This window comes from Gossypium hirsutum, chromosome A03 (genome assembly GCF_007990345.1).
Source record: "Gossypium hirsutum isolate 1008001.06 chromosome A03, Gossypium_hirsutum_v2.1, whole genome shotgun sequence".
NCBI lineage: Eukaryota > Viridiplantae > Streptophyta > Magnoliopsida > Malvales > Malvaceae > Gossypium > Gossypium hirsutum.
The window spans coordinates 93,678,852-93,697,668 of NC_053426.1; the positions used below are offsets into that span (position 1 = coordinate 93,678,852).

At 33.0% G+C, this 18,817-nt stretch overlaps 2 protein-coding genes across 3 annotated transcripts; one reads left to right on the forward strand and one right to left on the reverse strand.

The window, feature by feature from the left end:
* Positions 1-6,256: 6,256 nt before the first annotated feature.
* LOC107886499 (protein WVD2-like 7) lies at positions 6,257-10,294 on the forward strand. The gene is made up of 9 exons (XM_016810476.2): positions 6,257-6,624; positions 7,059-7,616; positions 7,697-8,293; positions 8,530-8,588; positions 8,675-8,740; positions 8,994-9,096; positions 9,187-9,258; positions 9,489-9,599; positions 9,869-10,294. The coding sequence occupies exons 1-9, from the start codon at positions 6,556-6,558 to the stop codon at positions 10,148-10,150; spliced, it is 1,917 nt and encodes a 638-aa protein (XP_016665965.1). The 5' UTR covers positions 6,257-6,555; the 3' UTR covers positions 10,151-10,294.
* A 326-nt stretch (positions 10,295-10,620) lies between these two features.
* Positions 10,621-14,234, reverse strand: LOC107886500 (two-component response regulator ARR11). 2 transcript variants are annotated; one of them, XM_016810477.2, is made up of 5 exons: positions 13,899-14,234; positions 12,896-13,048; positions 12,391-12,777; positions 12,171-12,247; positions 10,621-11,836 (listed from the first exon to the last, which is right to left on the reverse strand). In XM_016810477.2, the coding sequence occupies exons 1-5, from the start codon at positions 14,032-14,034 to the stop codon at positions 10,868-10,870; spliced, it is 1,722 nt and encodes a 573-aa protein (XP_016665966.1). In that variant the 5' UTR covers positions 14,035-14,234; the 3' UTR covers positions 10,621-10,867. The 2 variants fall into 2 exon arrangements, with proteins under 2 accessions (XP_016665966.1, XP_016665967.1); XM_016810478.2 differs by lacking the exon at positions 13,899-14,234 and having other exon boundaries at positions 12,882-13,022.
* Positions 14,235-18,817: the final 4,583 nt, after the last annotated feature.

Consider the following 18,817-nt stretch of genomic DNA (forward strand, 5'->3'; position numbering starts at 1 on the left):
GTCTACCATGGAAAGGAATCGCATTAGTTATACCGTAATGCCAAATTTATGGAAACAAGATTCACGTGCCTCCTTCTTCATAGACTTTCTCTATGTGGGGTATGGATGTTATTGGGTCGATATCGTCACAAGCTCTTAGCAGACATCGTCATCTTTGTGGTCGTCAATTTCTTCACTAAGTGGGTGAAAGTTGCTTTATATGCCAATTTCACAAAGTTGACAGTCATCAAATTCCTAAAAAAAAGGATCATATCTAATAATGCATAATAGCATTATATCAAAAGTTTGCAGTTTGTCTAAGATTAAACGCCATATCACCCAAAATGAATGGTGCAGCAGAGGCAGTAAAAAAATAATAAAACAAAAAAGATTGTGGGGAAAATGATCGAGACTTGTAAATATTGGCATAACAGTCACCACTTATCCTCTATGCTTATCGAACGTCGGCCAAGACCTTCGCCGGGGCAATACCTTTCTCATTGGTTTATGGAATGAAAGTGATTTTGCCTATCGAAGTTAAGATTCTTTCTCTCCAAGCTTCGATTGAGTCAAGAATTAGATGAAGTAGAATGGGTCCAGTTTCAATATGATCAAGTGAACCTGATTGAAGAAAAGAGTTTGAAGATACCCATCATGGTCAAATGTATCAAAAAACGAATTATGCGAACTTACGACAGAAAGGTTTATCTTAGAGAATTCCATGAGGGGGACTTGGTGTTGAAGAAGATCCTTTCTATACAAAATAACTTTAGAGGAAAGTGGATGCCAAACTGGGAATGACCTTATGTGGTAAAGAAGGCCTTCTGTAGAAAAACATTGATTTTAACCGAGATAGATGGCAAGAACCTGCCTAATCCCATAAATTCAGATTCAGTCAAAAAGTTTTCCAAAAAAAAAGAATAATAAAATAAAAAAAAAGAAAAGACAAGAAAAATGAGAAGCTAATGCGAAAACCTGCAAAGGGCACTTTAAGACCAAAAGGGTTTTGAATTGAAAACCTGTAAAGGGCAATTCGAATAAAAAATGGGGCATGCGGTAGTCTTGCTATGTCTGAATTAACAAGAAGGAGACATGCTACATCTTGGGGCATCAACAAAGTACTCTAGATCTCCTAAACACATGTCGAGCTCAAAATGGTCCTCAAAAAGTTTGTACAGAAAAGCTCAGGCTGCTATATCTGGGGCACCTAGTTTTCATCTAACCCATATTGAATTTGCTATCTTTGATTACTGTATTCGTTTTGAGCTATGCTCCCAATCAATTTCCTTTTTATCGCATTTGCTATCTTTGATTAACTTGTTCATTTTGAGTTAATTTCCTTCTTATTACATTTGCTATCTTTGATTAATTTATTCATTTCGAGCTATGATCCCAATAAATTTTCTTTTTGTCCATAATTATGATCTTTTCAAGCATTTTGCATTGAAATAACGATTAATGGACTAATAATAGTTTCACGAAAGGAGTTCTGCATATTATTTTAAAAGCTTCTAAATAATACAATAACCTGAAACAAGACTATTATTGAGAACTCACCAAGCCTAAGAGTTGGAAATATTTGAGAAAGAAGAGTCTAAAGTGTGACTATTTCTTCAGATTTTCTGTCAAAGATATTAGCTGAACAAGAAGACAGAACATTGTGTCAGTGATACAACATTGATGAACAATGAACAATGACAACCCAAACATTAAAAAGGGATCATTCTCGTAACATTCTGCATTCATACAAATATCATTCATACACATCTAGTTAGGAGCATTTGATTCATTCTGATCATGACATCCTAATCATTTGGCATAAAAATAGGCCCATAAAATCGATTCTACAGGTCATGTTCCCCAGAGGATGGTGTAAAAAGATCGGTGAATCCACAAATCCCATACCCCTGAAGTTGCAGTGGGACGGATTGAAGTTATAATGGCGAATCTTATCTCCCTGTAGTTGCAGTAGAGCAGATTGAAGCCACTAAACCTTATCTCCCTGAAATAGCAGTGGAGCAGGTTGAAGTTAAAGTCTTATCTCCCTGAAGTTATAGTGGAGTAGATTGAAGATAGTGAATCTCATTTCTTTAAAGTTGCAGTGGAACAGATTGAAGCTATAAATTGCAGACCTTATCTCTCTGAAGTTGTAGTAGAGCAGATCAGAGCAAACCTTATCTCCCTGAAGTTGCAGTAGAGCACGTTGAAGTTATAAGTCTTATCTCCCTGAAGTTGCAGTGGAGCAAACTGAAGATATCGAATCTTATTTCCTTGAAGTTACAGTGGAAAAGATTGAAACTATAAATTACAGATCTTATCTCTCTGAAGTTGCAGTAAAGCAGATAAAAACAAACCTTATCTCCCTGAAGTTGTAGTGGAGCAGGTTGAAGTCACTAGTCTTATCTCCCTGAAGTTGCAGTGGAGCAGACTGAAGACAATAGATCTTATCTCCTTGAAGTTATAGTGGAGTAGATCGAAGATAGCAAACCTTATCTATCTAAAGTAGCAGTAGAGCGGGTTGAAATTACAAGTCTTATCTCCCTGAAGTTGCAGTGGAGCAGACTGAAGATACCAATCTTATTTCCCTGAAGTTACAGCAGAGCAGATTGGAACTACTAATCCTGTCTCCATTAAGTTGCAGTGGAGCGGATTAAAGCGACAAGTCCTATACCTCTGAAGTTGCAGTAGGTTGGATTAAACCAGAAACCACAAACCTCACATCCCTGAATTTGCAGCAGAGTAGATTGAAGCTACAAGTCTTATCTCTCTAAAGTGGCGGTGGAGTGGATCAAAGCAACAAGATGTAATGGACTGAAATGAAGCTACTTAAAAAAGAGAAGCACCAAAAAAAGGTCAAGACTCGGCAAGACCGGGCAAAATTGGCCCCTTTTAAAGTCTTTGCAGTATTTCCGTTACATGATAATGAGCAAAGAAGGGCAGCTATTGTGGGCCAATTCTGCCTGGGCCCACTAAAACCCAAACCAAATCAAACCCAAATTACAATTCAGACTCAACTACCCCAATACCCAATACAAACACAACCCAACCTAAAGCCTAAACTAAATCTAACCCAAAACCTATCAACCCAATTAAACCCAAATCAAGCAGCCCAATTACAACCCAACCTACCTCAGCCCACATTAATCAGCAGGAACAAAAAATAGCAAACCCTAGGTACACTGCACCTAGGTCTTCTGACCTCTTCCGCCACCGCCACTGTCGTGTCACCACCGCCCTCGCCACTTGAACCTGCAAGAATTAAAGAAAAAATGACAAGTAGGTAAACAAAAAATACTTTGTAAATAGCTATATAAAGCCTTTTAATCTTTATATTTTTTTGGCTAGACATTGAATACAATCAAAAAAAGAGATTCAAATATCAAACAACAAAAACCCACAAAACAGATTTTGAGAAAAACCAAATTAGAAACGTGTAAAGGTCATTTTTTTATCTTCCTTATTTTCTTGTTTTTGAAACTGTTTGTTTTCAAATCTTTATTTTCTTTTCGTTTTAAAAAAGTTAGATGTATATATATATAACTATATATTAAAATATAGTAAACAAGGGAATAAAAAAACGTACCTAGGGGGTTCGACCACCGTACACTGTAGTCACCGGCAACGAACCATGGCAGCCTCCTATCGCCGGATTCTAGGCTCAGCCTAGAGAGAAAACTATTTTTTTTCTTCTTTTCTTTTTTTTTTTCTGATACACGGAGGAAGTGATTTTTTTATAAAAAAAATTGGCCTTAAATAGGCTCCTAAAATGACGCCGTTTTGGGCATGCCTCTCAAGCACCAAAACGTCGTCGTTTTGCCTTGGTCCGACCCAATCCTACCTAACCCGTCGCAGGATCCGCGTGTTTTCAATAAATGAGTTATTTACACATTTGGCCCTTCCGCATTTTTTATCGTTTTATAATTAAGTTTCTTTTATTTTTAATTTTACCCTGTAATTTATTTCGGTTTCCAATTTAGTCCCCCATGAAACGCACGTTTTGAAGGGTAGGGATTATTTCCTTTTTGGTCCCTCTTTGTTATTCGCGCTTTCAAATCGGTCCTGTTCTCTTTTATTTATTTTCAGATTTGCCCCAAACTTTCTGTTTTAAATTCAATTTAATCCCTTTTTTAGTTATTTAGCTACTTTATTATTAAATTAGTTAATTTTATTATTCTTACTATTATTTTTTTTCACTATTATTATTCATTATCATTATTACCATTATTATTACTATTATTTTTATTTTTATCACTATTACTCTTACTATTTTTATTTTTTTATTACTATTATCATTATTATTATTACTATTATTATTTTCTTTTACTATTATTTATTATTATTATTATTATTATTACTATTATCATTATTCTTATTATTGGTATTATTATCATGCTTATTATTACTATTATTATTATGTTATTATTCTTTATTTTATTATTATTATTATTATTATTATTATCATCATCATTTCTTATTTTGTTTTATTTAATATTTTTATTTTGTTTTATTTTTATTTTTATTTTATTTTATTTTACAATTAGCTTGGTTTTCATTTATTCATTTACTTTATCGTCATTTATTTTCGCTTTATTATTGCTCATATTATCGCATCTATTATTATGTTGTTACATGTATTAACACCGTGATTTCCTTTCACATTTTTACTACAAAATAATTTCGACAAATACCTTTAAGATTTACTATATTAATAAATTCAAAGGGAGAGATCTACATACATAATGTAAAATTAAAGTGATTTTACACTTTTTCATAAATTTTATATGATTATTATTATAATAATTCAATAGTCAAATTTAATGCTTTATTCGTATAGATAATGCATATTAAGTTAAGCGTAAATTAAAATTTTCTAATTATTTGTTTTGTGTAAAAAAACTTATTAATATAGATAATATATTAGATCGATATGATAGAGATATCAGATTGATTCAAAATTTTATATGCATGATAAATACAAATATTTTAATAAATTTAATGGTTAAATTATTAAAAATATTAATCATAGTGTACTAGTATAACTATAAAATGAATTCCTCCCCTAAATTTCTAGCTTGAAAAAACTCATAATTATATGATTAATATATTGAATTGATATGAGAATAATTAATATTACGTGTTCACTTTTCATTTCATGAACCCAGGCTCCTTAAAAACACATTTAGTTGTTGCTAGAGCTAGCATTCCCTTTTTCCTTCACTAACCAACCACATTTTATTTCCAGCAGCAGCGAATCCAAAATATTCTTTAGTTGGGGTGTAATTTTAATTATAATTTTTTCATAGATTATATATTAATTTATGATTTTATTATTTTTATAGGGATTAAATATTTTTTTTATTTTTAATAGTTAACATGTAATTTTATTATATATTAATTTATAATCTATTTATTAAAAAATTAAATTGATTTTTTATTTTATTTTGGGAGAACTTGATTTGCCTCTAATTTTTAATAATTTTTATATTTATTTTATGATTTGTGTTCGAAGTTTGTACCTATTTCTTCTAATAATATTATTTTTAAAATTCAAACTCACATTTTTTTTTTAAAGGTGTAATATGTTTGTGACTTAATACTACACTCAGAGACTTGTTTGAATTTTTTTAAAAGTTATTTTTTCTGACTAATCAAACACATTTTAAGTAGTTGACGAATGGTGATCAGAGTCAAACCAAGTTTTTATTTTGACTAAAAAAAGGAGAAAATTATATGGTGACCCCACATTTTCATGCATAATTGCGGACAACAGCCGTTGCAAAGCTAATTCTTGATGACTTCCAAATTCAAATTAGAGTAATTTAATAAATGCTTTCCAGATTTTGTAAATCTAATACTTAAATATCGGCTCCAACCCTAACCATATTAGGATGACAGGATGGATTACACTCAAATAAATGTTAGGATCATATTTATTTTATTTAAAATATAATTTTTATAGTATTTTTGAAGTTTTTTTTTCACTAAATTAAACATAAGTATACTTATTTTATATTTATAAATAAAAATTTTATTCAATTCAAATAATTATTATTTTTAGTTTGTAAACTACAAACCATACTAAACCGAATTAAATGCATTTAAAAATAATAATAAAATAAAATAAGATTGAAGTGGAACCAAATGCTATTATTTAAATCAATATCATCAACGAGCAATAATCATTTGTAAAGAAAAAAAAAAAAAGGCAGTAGACGTTGGGGAGCTTTTAAATTTCAACAAATACGGGACCCGATTCATTTATCAGATCATATCCACATACTCTTACAAATATTGCAAAAAGACCCAACCTTTAAAGGCAAACAACAAAGAAAAGGAGCTCTCTTTTCTTACACATCTCAGCTAAACCCATTGTAGCCTCGAGTTTGGACATTGAAATGGACCCATTACCGTAACTCTACTGTTTCAAAAACAACAACGGCTAGATTCGAAGAGCGGGAGCCTATCCTTTTTTTTTTTTACCAGCAGAGTGAGTGACTGTGAATCAAAAGCTCATCGACAACAGCAAGAAGAGGAGAGAAGGAAACTAGAGAAGAATAGATTTTTTTTTTTTAAGAAATGGAGGAATCTGCTTGTCTTGTAAGATCATTTTCTAATCCTGCAGATATTTCTCGCGAAGTTAAAGAGGTCAGTTTTGTGAGCAAGGCTTGAAACTTCACAGACAAAAGAAATGATTTTTTCTTTTCTTTTTTGCTTAAATGGATTCTCTTGATTCAGTTGTTTTGTTTTACTTACTCTTGTTTTGGTCGCTGGGGTTATGGGAAAACGGGTTCTCACTGGAGATCTGGATTAAAAAATTAGGGCTCTTAATGGCTGTTTCCTTTCGTTTTCTCGGGAACCAAACATAGCATACTATGATAGCTTGACAGTCGAATGATTTACCCTAGAAAGTTTTCTGATTATGCTGGGTTCTTTTTTTAATTTTCCCTTCAATCTTTGTGTTAAAGAATGGAGGTGTCAATCAGGGATGCAAGTTTCTAACAAGCTTCAAGCTTCTTCTTCTTTTTTTTTCCTTACTTTGTTTTCGAGTCAGGAAACTGATGGTGAATTTTGAATCACAGGGTAACCCGATTCGTGCTCTCACAGAATCAATATCTTTCGGCAGATTCATGTCGGAACCGCTGGCATGGGAGAAATGGTCAACATTTTCTCACAACCGTTACTTGGAAGAAGTGGAAAAGTTTTCAAAACCTGGATCTGTTGCTCAAAAGAAAGCTTTCTTTGAAGCTCATTACAAGAGAAGAGCCGCAATGAGAGCTGCGGCTTTGCTTGAGCAAGCCAATGTTGTCACCAATGATGCATCTCAAATGGGAACTATAAATGCAGCTTCGGTTGACCCTTTGTCACATACGGATTTAGCCAATTCAGATGCATCTTTGAGTGCGGATCAGCTGGAGAAAAATGTTTCCAATGCTGAGATAATTAATACCGTTGGTGTATATGCAGGCAATCTTAGTGTTGTAAGAGAAAATACCGATATTACCAATGCGGAGCAAGGTCCGGCAGTGATGGAAGAAGATGTGAATATGGAGAAATGTGACCAGATTGAGAATTCGGAGGCTTTCGAAAATGGTGACATCCATAGCAAGATTATGGCAACCCCGAAGATTCTCCCTAAGGTAATCTGTTTAACCAGTTTTGCTTTTATTCTTCCTTTTGATCTAGTGTTTATGTTTATCCTCATTATGGAACACTGTAGGATTGTGCTGATCCAAAGAACTCAACTTCATCAAGCAAGAAAAGGCGAACAAATTCTTCGTCAAAGTCATCAGTTCCTAGTAGAACATCCAAACTTCCATTACATCCTTCTAAACGAATGGCTTCAGCACAAGCCAAGAGTGATGCTAATGTTGCCAAATCCGCTGGAAACTCAAATGACAAGAAGAAAACAATTCCGAACTCACTCCACATGTCAATTAATGTTGCTTCCAGTGCCGGTAAAACTAATAAAACATCACTAAGAATGTTAAGAGATAGTCCAACACAAACACCAACCAGGGCATTGAAGAAATCTGCTGATCAAGAGAATTTAGCTCCATCGAGTGAAAAAAGACAGTCGAATTCCACTTCGAAGTTATCCAATCGTGGCATAGTACCCAAACAAACAACTTCAAGAATAGGAAATAACCATGCTCATATTAATAAGAAGCCTGCATTAGACCCAAACGAGCAGAGGAGAATAGCTCAAAAATCGCTTCACATGTCAATGAATTTTACTCCGCATGCTGGTGAAACCAATAAGACATCGCCTAAGATTTCCAGAGAAAGTTCGACTCCACTAGAAGCTCCAACCAGGGTAATTTCTTTGTCACATCATTCATTTGCTGTTCCATTTGCACATTAAAGGCAACTGCATGTACTGAAATACTGTTGGATATTTTCTGGAGTGGATGCCAAAGTAACATAGTTATGATGTTCAGAAAGTGAAAATGGCAATATTGTTGAGTATACATTTTTTATTTAAAATAATTTTAGAGGGTACTTGGTCTGGACTTTTTAATGATTAAGATAAGTTTCATTCACAAACTGCAGCCATCCGTTTATGGGGTTTTAAAGCATGCTTCCAAGGTTGTTCAGGCACGAGATAGAAGGTAATCTTTGCTCCCGAAATGTCTTTGTTGACAATTTGTCTAAATTGGCTTTCATTTTGCTGACATAATTAGATTTATATCTACAGAACTACATCAGTTCTCAATAAGTCAGTTTCAGCAACAGGAGATGGGAGATGGCCATCCCTCTCCAGGTAAGAGCTTTTTCTATTTATCCTTTTATATGTTTTGCAAACTAGGGATGTCTGAAAAACTAATAAAGTTAGTATACTTTCTTTGTTCGTGAAACTACCAAAAGTTCATTTAGTTTCAAAGTGCAATGGCTTCTTTATGTTCCTTTTTCTCGGGTTTACATTACAGATCAGGTCTCAGATAATATTGACCTAATTGCCGCAGTTGCTGTCCTATATGAACATTGTAACTGTGTTCTGTATTGAATTGTGGCAGCTGCTCGAAATCTTCAAATGCAAGTGGAACCAGTACAAGATGTACTATTAATTCTGCTCCATTTAGTTTCAGGAGCGAAGAAAGGGCGGCAAAACGGAAGGAGGCAAGTCTTACTATTACTTTTCCTCATGCTTTAATTGCCATAGTTTCAAATTGTACCAAGCTTAGTGTTTCCTTGCTTGCTCCATGCCAGTTCTTTAAGAAGCTAGAAGACAAAATGATGTCAAAGGAAGCAGAAAAATCACAAATGCTAAAAAAATCAAAGGTACAAATCAGACAACCTTATTAGGATGTTAGCACAAGTGTAATTGATGAAACCCTGCAGTTCCCTAGTCAAAGCTCCTAAATTGCAGAGATGTGAACTAATTCAGTAATCAATTTGAATGAGTTGCCTGAGTTGATGCATGTATACTTGGTCTGTGCGTGTGAACATGCATGTTATGAATACTCATTTGCTTCTTTGCATGTGAAACCGATTTATGGCCTGATATGCAGGAGAAAGCAAAGAATGAACTGAATAAACTCCGGCAAAGCACTGATGTGAAAGCTAGATCGAATGAAGATTCATGCCATGGATCACAGTTCTCAAGCAATTACGTTAAGAAGGTTCCTTTTCTCCTGACTCTTAACCAACATTCTTTTGATGCATTGTTGATAATGATATAATGGAATTAAGCATGCATCAAATTATGCTGCTTGCCTTGTATCTTGAACAGCTTAATCACGAGTTAGATTGTCAATTCAGTAGGTGTAGAGGCAGACTTAACTCTGTCCCGATCTTCCCATCGGTTCCCATCGGGAAAGGATGATGTTCTATGTTTTCCAAGGTGCTTATAGCTTGTGTTGTCCATTAATCAGTAAATTATGCCTTGCAGATCACGTCAAATTGGCCTCAATCACCAAAATCTGGAAGGAAGCCATCTCCCAGCACGGTGCAAGATGCAAACTCTAGACATCCAAGGAGGCCTTCAATTAAGGCCGAAAGCTCTAAGAATGGATCAATGAAAAATAACAGGACAACTTGTTCAAGGACCTCATTGCCAAAGAACAGGCATGAAAACGCCTCCCCGAATATCCAGCTTTCAGTTGGCAAAAGGAGTATTTCATACAAGCATGAAAGTGGGGGGTCGGTCCACGTTGGTGGGTGCGACCGATGACTTTTTAGTTCCTTTAGTAATAAAAATTACAGAAAAAGAAATACAATGAAAGATAGAATTTACATCAGGGAAAGTATCAGAGAGGAGTTTGTAATTTCTCTGTACTGCAAAATTCCACATCAATCCTAAGTACAATTTTGTGAAGAACCTTGGCTATCAATCTGCTTATAAAGTCCTGGCCTTTTATGTAGTCTAGATGGTGATAGGTTTACATGCTAAATCTAACCCTAAGCTGTTTAATTCCATCCCAAAATTAGTTAAAAGAGCCTTGAGACTCATCTCCACAAAATAATGTCAATGGCCCCCTTCCTAGGATGGCAGATAGTGCAGATTTGTATGGCTGCAAATATCCTATCTGTTTTTTGCGACATTAAATAATATTTTGATTAGGATATTGAAAAATGCAAATACCCCCGAAAGATGAACCAAAGGATAGAAGGCAAAAATAAAAGAGAGAAGAAATTATATCCTTTCTTGAACCAAAGTTCACATGTGATGTGACTAGCATACATGCATACTAATACAGCATTAAGATACATATCCCAGGTTAGAAAATAGCAGCAAAATTATTATGTTTTATCACTTGTATTTATACATGTTTAAACAACCAAGTCCAAACTGCTTATGAAAATGGCATCCTGTCCATAAATTTGAAGTACTCCACTTATAGATATTACCTGATATAAAAAAGGATCATTCACCGAAGACAACTTCATGTTATGCAAACAACCCTTGATCGATTGCATAATATTCTGCAGGATCAAAGAGATGCTCGTGGTCAAACCTTAGTACATCGTACAAGTGAAATGGAGTTTCAGCCATCAGTGCTGGATTGTCATACGTGGAACACTCTAAATCCTGGAGACCATAATTCATGGGATAACAATCACCTTGAAGCCAACATATTTGTAAGTCCTCAGACAATGTTGCCAAAGGTACTCCTACACCGCTTGCATTCAGGTTCCTCAGTGCAAATTCCGAGTCGGCAAGGTAGTTCAGACCCACATCCTGAGTTTTCATGCTTGATTTAGTGGCAGAAATCAAGTCAAAAACTTGATTATTCAGCGATTGGCTTTTGCTTTGAATTGGAAACAAGTCTTCTGCACCAACTGGACCTAAATGCTCGACGAAATTGCTTCTACAGTCGTCAAGCAAAGGCTTAACTTCAATTCTGCTTCGGTTAGCCTCATTTTCAATCATGGAAGGTCCAGGCAGTGGTAGTTGGCTGAAGCCATTTTCTAAGTGCAAGGATTCACACTCTTGTTTGAACTGGATCTCGGGAATTTCAGTCCACGGATACTGCAATGGGGTAGTCGAATTGAATGACGCAAAGCTTACAGCTGAATCAACTGATCCAAGGGAATGATCAAAGCTCATCTGTGTGCTTTTGGCTTCATGGGAATCACGAATATCTACAGACAAAGCTCCTTTGGGCTCTGCCATAGGAGCTGAAGTAATTCCTTTTAGATCACCTTGACCTTTGAGATCCACATTCTGAGCTTGCGAGTTACTTGCTGAAAAACTATAGGTACTATTCGGCACATCATCTGGTATCATGTTCATCGCTTTATGGGGACCGAAACTGGCAGTCGAATCTTTTGAAGGCAGATCTGAATGCTTCATCCCTATAAATGAATTCTTGATATCACTCTCCTTCTGCAACCTACTCAAATAGAGTCGGTATTTCTGCACAAGAGTACTTTTCTTGATCAGAATCTAAACAGTCTTAGATTGTTGACAATTAAAATCTCATTCTTTCAACTGCTTAGAACATTTCTTTTCCTGGAAACATATAAGCAAGTTATGGACAATTCTTGTATCATTGATTATAGATTCCGAAAGCTTAAGAACATTAAAACCCATCGTCTTCATCCATTTCTTGATTAAACCAAAACTTAAAATAGACCACAGGTTTTTTATACCAAAAATATTTGACAAAACGTTAATTAACAGTTCTTTTGCTGTTCTTTTCAAAGAAATATGGCAGTATCATGAGGGAAATCAAGTGGGAGGTATTTACCTGCAAGTGACTGGCGACGTTTTCTCTTGTCAACCATGGTACATTCATCAAGTCGAGTATTTTCTTAGGTCCAACTTCTGTCAAACAAATATGAGGTGTTGACAAATATAATTAGAAACTATAGCCATATCATTGAAAGAGATACATATTACATATATGGCTACTTCATGATGTTGATCAAGAGATCCCTTTAGAACCAAAAGCTTGAAAATATACTTACTGTCAAATCCGATCTGATTTACGGCTTTGACAAATTTTTGGTGAAGGTCAACAGTCCAAACAACCCTTGCTTTCTTGGTAGAAGAAGGATCACTGAGCTCTCGATCGTCATGCTTGTTATCAGCATCTTTTCTTTTCCTTCCCGAAGTTGTATCATCTCCACTGAGGAAGTGCCCATCATCAAACAGATCATAGCCACTTCTAGTCATCTGAATACTTTCAAAACCTTCAAGACTTTCAATGTCTCTCACCTCATGTATCTTCTTCCTGAACACATGCTGCCATATATTGCGAAGCTCTTTCATTCTTATAGGCTTAAGAAGGTAATCACAAGCACCATGCTGGACACCTTTCATCACTCTGCTGGTCTCCCCATCAACAGACATCACTGTGATGTTTTACACAAATGGAGCTTGTCAGATGTTGATTATACTGAAATTGAAAAGAAAAACAGAGCAATAACAATGTTTAAAACGAAGGTTCGTATGTTACGGTAGAGAACTGACTAATCACAGGTAAGTCCATTTCCAGCCCAACGTGTTCGAGAAGTTTAAAGCCATCCATGTCAGGCATGTTAACATCACTGATTACAATGTCGTAACCATCCTTCCTTTCGCGAAGCAAGTTCAGAGCTTCTCGTGCAAGGCAAGATGTAGTCACTGGAACAGGGAAAGCACCACAAAAGAATGTCAGGATAGTATGAAAAATATGTTTGATATTTCCAGAAAAAAATTATGGACTTAGATGCAAAGCTTATGCATCAATAACAAAACCTCCACTATGTCACATCTTTGGTAACCTTTTAAAACAAGGGTTTTAAACAAGTTTGTGTTTTGTGCACCCAATATCCAATGAATTAGAAAATATTTTCAAAATGATGCCAGAACCAACATTTTGCACCCACAACAAGCCTTTAGAAAAGAAAACATCTTTTTCATCCCTAACGCCATGAAAACTTTGTCAAAAAGAAGTCTGGCTGAGTCTAATCATATAAGCCCATCAATAACCTCCATTTTTGCAAGATGATTAGACCAAAAAAGCACTGAGATGAAAAGATATAACGACAATAGAAAGTAGTAGAAAGCATGCTTTTCAATTGAATCTGTCCAATTTCATTATCCAATATCACAAAGATAGCAGAATTTCACTTCTTTTTTCTCCCCCACAGTTCTATGACAGTGATGATCAAACTTACCCACTCAACCTTTTGCAACTTGAAAAAAACTTGAATATCATAACATATTCAATACTTGATAATAACCATATATGATCAGCTTTTTCCATAAACAGCAAAAACAGAAGCTGAAATGTTATCAACCTTAATCAAACAAAAAAACCCAAAGTCGAAAAACGAACAGTTTATTTACACGACAAACCCAAGAGAAAGCAACAGACAATGAACAGTGCACTAAAATGAAAACAAAAGAAACTAGTGCCCCATGTATGAGTAACAGTAACAAAGTAAAGTTGGTTTGCAAGTAAAAAAGGATAGAAGAAGGATAAGTAAACCTTCATAAGAACACTTCTTGAGCATCTTTTCAAGGATTTTGAGCCAGGTGGGATCATCATCGACGACGAGAACCCGGAGGCCAGCAGGAAAAGCATCGTTTCGAGGAGAAGAGAAGCCACTTTCGGCGAGCACCATATTTTTCTTTTTTTTTTTTGGGAGGTGGTTGGTTTCTTTGATATGGTTTTGTTGTAAGGATTGAAAGGGTAGAAAACAGGTAGATTGAAAGCGTAAGAGAAAGAGAAATGGAAAGGCACTTAAAAGGCAGAAGGGACAGAGAAGAAGAAATGGGAGTGGGTTTTAAAAAAGAAGAATAGAAGAATGAAGGAAGTGGGTTTTTAAGGCAGAGATTCCCGGTAATTTTGAACCATTTCTCTTTCAACATCGCTCGGATTCGGTTTTAATTGAAAAAACTAAAATCCACTTCTATTTCATCTTTTCATAATATTTAAAATATAAACTAAATTAATCACTTAGTCAATAATAAATTTTAATTTTCTCCATAAAATAAAAAATAAAACAAAAATAATAAATGTATTTAACCTCAATGCCCATTTTACATCTTTACGATTCTCAAAATGAAAACTTATAAAAATTGAGTGAAAAATGTTGGTAAAATTAAATGTATCACATATTCAAATCTTATTATGATTCATTTTTATTAATTTTATATAAAATGATAAAATCACTTTTATAATAATATAATTTACTTTGCATATAAAAAAATATTTTAATATTTTTTTATTTGAGTTAGTGCTCAAATGACGGAGATCAATCTGTGCTTAATATAAGCATAAATATAAATAAGCATGAACAAATAGCCTTTTTTAAGAAATTAATAATTTAATTTTTTTAAAAATATTAGCATAAACCCCGAACACGTAAACCCTTAGTGATTTATATTTTTATCTCAATCCTTTAACAAAAAAAATTGTAAATTTGATCTTTTATATAATCAAATTAGAAAAAAATATTATTTGATACTCAAGTGATGAAATTTTTTTTAACTCCAAAAGTGAGCTTGATAGATTGGCAAGTGTCTTGGTTATATATTATTTATTTTTTTAAGTATCAATTAAATATACTTATTAATCTCTTAAACCTATTTTTGGAGTTTAAAAATTTTCACTACTTGCGAAACTCAACAATTAAGGTCAAACCCTTTTTAGGGAACTGAACTACTTTACAAAAATGATTATATCTTGAGCTACAAACTTTGAAATTAAGTGATTTAAAAATTTTCGAAGAGAACTCAAAGCTCTATAATTTCAGTACAAGGTCTTATACATAAATCATAGAACTTTGAGTTCTCTTCTAAATAGTTTTTAAACCAATTAATTTCAAGATTTGTAACTCGAAATATAATTATTGTCATAAAATAATAAATTTTCTTATCGAAAATTTGAGATTAATTGTTAAGATTTATAAAATTGGAGATATTATAGAGGTTTTTGAGTCATCATGTCTTTCCCAAGGGGGTGTTCATGTCCATGTCGAATATAACAATCATAATTTAACATGAAATAAATTTAAGCATTAAAATAGACCTCAACACCTACACCTTTGGGTGAAATCGATGGATGAAAATGTATCTTTTTCTAAAATACTAAACTACTTATTTAACTTTATTGATGTATTACTTTTCTCTTATGATATTATTTTATTTGTCTTTTCCTAACTTATTCAAATAATTTGTTACATCAAATTCAATCCTGAATTTTATGTTAGTTAAAAAATTTTAGAAAAATAATGTTTGAAACATTATGAGTGGAAAAATTTTAACTCCATGCATATTATTAAAAAGTTCACATAATAAAAAATATTTTTTTAAAAAAAAAATAGAAATTTGGTAATATTTTGAATATTAAAATTTTTCACTAGCAATATATTAAATGCTGTTGAAATATTTTTAAAATATTTATAATGTTCCAATAGTTATAAATGAAAAGTTATAAGGATATAAAAATTACATTGTCATTATTTATAATGATGAGTTAACTCTTGTTATCAAAAGTTATATCACTTAATTAATAACAAATGGTCATAATTATTCAAATAGATATATATTGAATAGTTATGTTTATTGTTAAAAGATGTGTCTATCCATTTGAATAGTTATGTCTTTACGAAGAACATGGGAACTCGGAATCAAAATTCATTTGTTTGGTGCACCAAAAACACATCAAAAGTTGAGAAATAAAAATTTCTTTCTATTCTTTCATCATCTTTTATATTCCTACATTATTCAATAAAGTATTATTGCATAATTTCTTTATAAAAATTGATACTCTTACTATGCTCCACTCAATACTCAGTAACTGTTTCCGTTAGTATAAAACGTAGACAGTTATTAGACTTCATTGTATCCTCAAGGTTCATTTCTTAGTAACTTTTTTGCATACCAAAATATGTGGGGGCGAATAGATCCTTAAAAAAATGACATTGATACACATCTTAAAGTCTTCATTAATTTCTTATAAGTCTAATTTTATCTCCACGCGCCAACAAATATTAACTCTAATAATTAATATTAATAACTATTAATATATTTATATAATTATATTGTATTTATATTTTAATTTTAATTTTAATTTTATTTTAATTATTTTCATAATCCTAATCAGAGGCAATAATGAATTAGTTTAAACTAGTTTAACTTAATCTTTTATAAATTCAATTTGATTTAATCAATTTTAAAATTAATTCATTCTAAAATGGATAATTATTTTATAAATAAGTTAAAAGCGAACTTAAAAGACTAATGAGTATTCTTAATTTATATTTAAAAATAATATATATATATGAGACACTTGCCAATCTTTTAAGCTCAATTGTGGAGTTAAAAAAAAAAACTTTATCACATGTATATTAAATAATATTTCTTCTACAACTGGTTTATTAGAAACAATAAGTTTATAAGTTATTTTTAGAGGATTGAGATAAAAATAAATAAATCATTAGAGATTTATGCCAAAAAAAAAGTATAAATTAAATTATTAATTTCTTAAAAGAAAAAAGGCTATTCGCTCTTGTTATTTATATTTATATTTATATTTATATTAAGTTTTTTATTGAGTTAGTGTTACAAGTCAATTAAATATCAACTTAATTAAAAAATTATTAAAATATCCTTTTATATACAAAGTAAATTATATTATTATGAGAGTGTTTTATCTTTTAATATTTTTATATAAAATAAAAACATCAACCAAAATAAGATTTGAACCCATGACACATTGTTTTTTAAACATTTAACTTTACTTGCATCAAAATTTAAAGGTAAACTACATTTGGTCACTCAAAATTTTCATTTTGGGCACTAAAAAAAGTTTTTAGCATGGGCATTATCATTACATACTTTTATTATTTTAGTCAATGTCATTACATACTTTTATCATTTTAGTCACCTGTCATTAATTTCTCATTACGAACACTCATTTTATTCACCTAACTTTAATAAGTTTTCATTTTGGTACTCATTTTATCTTTTTAATTTTCCTTTTTCCTTTTTTTAATAATTAGTTTGAGTTCTTTTTAGTAAGGGAAAAAAACTTGGATTTTTACAGAGGAAAATCTGAGTTAGAAAATCTGAGTTCTTACACTTGTTAAGGTATGATAAAATGCATGTGTAACATGATTTAATTAATTTTATTTCATTCCAAACAATTAGATAATTAGACCCCTAACACGTATCCATCGCCGGAACAGGGTTACTGAGCATTACCAGAATTTATAGATTAAATAACAGACATTTCATATTATCTAGTATTATTATCTAGTATTCATATCAGAAATCAATCCCAACCAATCAGATTGTCCCTTATACGAGTCCTCGAGGCTCGAAATACACATTGGAAATAAGTCGGGACTAAATTGGGTACTCAAAGAATTTTTCAAAGAACATCAAAATTTTTCAAAGATGTAGAGGACTCACGCCCGTGTGGTCAAGCCGTGTGGCTCACACGGTCAAGAGACACGCCCGTGTCTCAAGCCATGTAAGCATTTAAAATAAGGACACACAACCGTGCCCCAGCCCGTGTCCAAACTTGTGAACTCTCTGACTTTGGCCACACAGCCAAGCCACACGCCCGCCCGTGTGTTAAGCTATGTAAGCATTTTGTTTTGTGCAAATTAAAGATACAGGGGACGACCGTGTGTCATGCATGACTAAGACACATGCTCGTGTCTCTGTCCGTGTGGACAAAAATAGACCATTTTCCTAGCTATATTTCTTACCCAATTTGTCATCAACCTAAATTAACATTTTTACACAATAATAAGCCATAACAAGGCATTCAAATCAAGCTAAAATCAAATCTAAAACATGTAGTATATTCACATACAACCAATATGCCCTTAGGCATTTTAATTGACAAATACAAATATGTTTAACCATATAATCCATGTAACCAAGTAATCAACCAACTTTTATGTTTAATTGCATTAATACTCAATGTAACACCCCTAACACGTATCCGTTGTCAAAATAGAGTTACGGAGCATTACCAGAGTTTACATTTTAGAACTATCAAAAATTTTAAAACATTTAATTCATATCACCAATCACAGTAAAACCAATCAATATCATACATATTGTCCCTTATATGAGCCCTCGAGGCTCTAAAAACATATTAGAGACAAATCGAGACTAAAACAAAAACATATAGAAATTTTAGGGAAAAGTTGAAAATTTACAAACTGCAGGTGTCACATGGCCGTGTGGCCAGGCCGTGTGACTCACACAGCCAAGAGACACGCCCGTGTCTTAGGCCGTGTAGGCATTCAAAATAGGGACACACGGCCATGTTGTAGCTTGTGTCCGTGCCCGTGTAACTCACTAACTTGGGTCATACGGCCAAACCACAAGCCCGTGTGCCAAGCTATGTACCCTTCGAAATTACTTCACACACCCGTATGCTAG

Coding starts and splice junctions, on each gene's coding strand:
- LOC107886500 (XM_016810477.2), bottom strand. CDS start 14,034: ATGGTGCTCGCCGAAAGTGGCTTCTCTTCTCCTCGAAACGATGCTTTT. Junction 13,049..13,898: donor CAAGAAGTGTTCTTATGAAG/GTTTACTTATCC, acceptor TCCCTGTTCCAG/TGACTACATCTTGCCTTGCA. Junction 11,837..12,170: donor ACGTCGCCAGTCACTTGCAG/GTAAATACCTCC, acceptor ACTCTTGTGCAG/AAATACCGACTCTATTTGAG.
- LOC107886499 (XM_016810476.2), top strand. CDS start 6,556: ATGGAGGAATCTGCTTGTCTTGTAAGATCATTTTCTAATCCTGCAGAT. Junction 8,294..8,529: donor CACTAGAAGCTCCAACCAGG/GTAATTTCTTTG, acceptor CACAAACTGCAG/CCATCCGTTTATGGGGTTTT. Junction 8,589..8,674: donor GTTCAGGCACGAGATAGAAG/GTAATCTTTGCT, acceptor TTATATCTACAG/AACTACATCAGTTCTCAATA.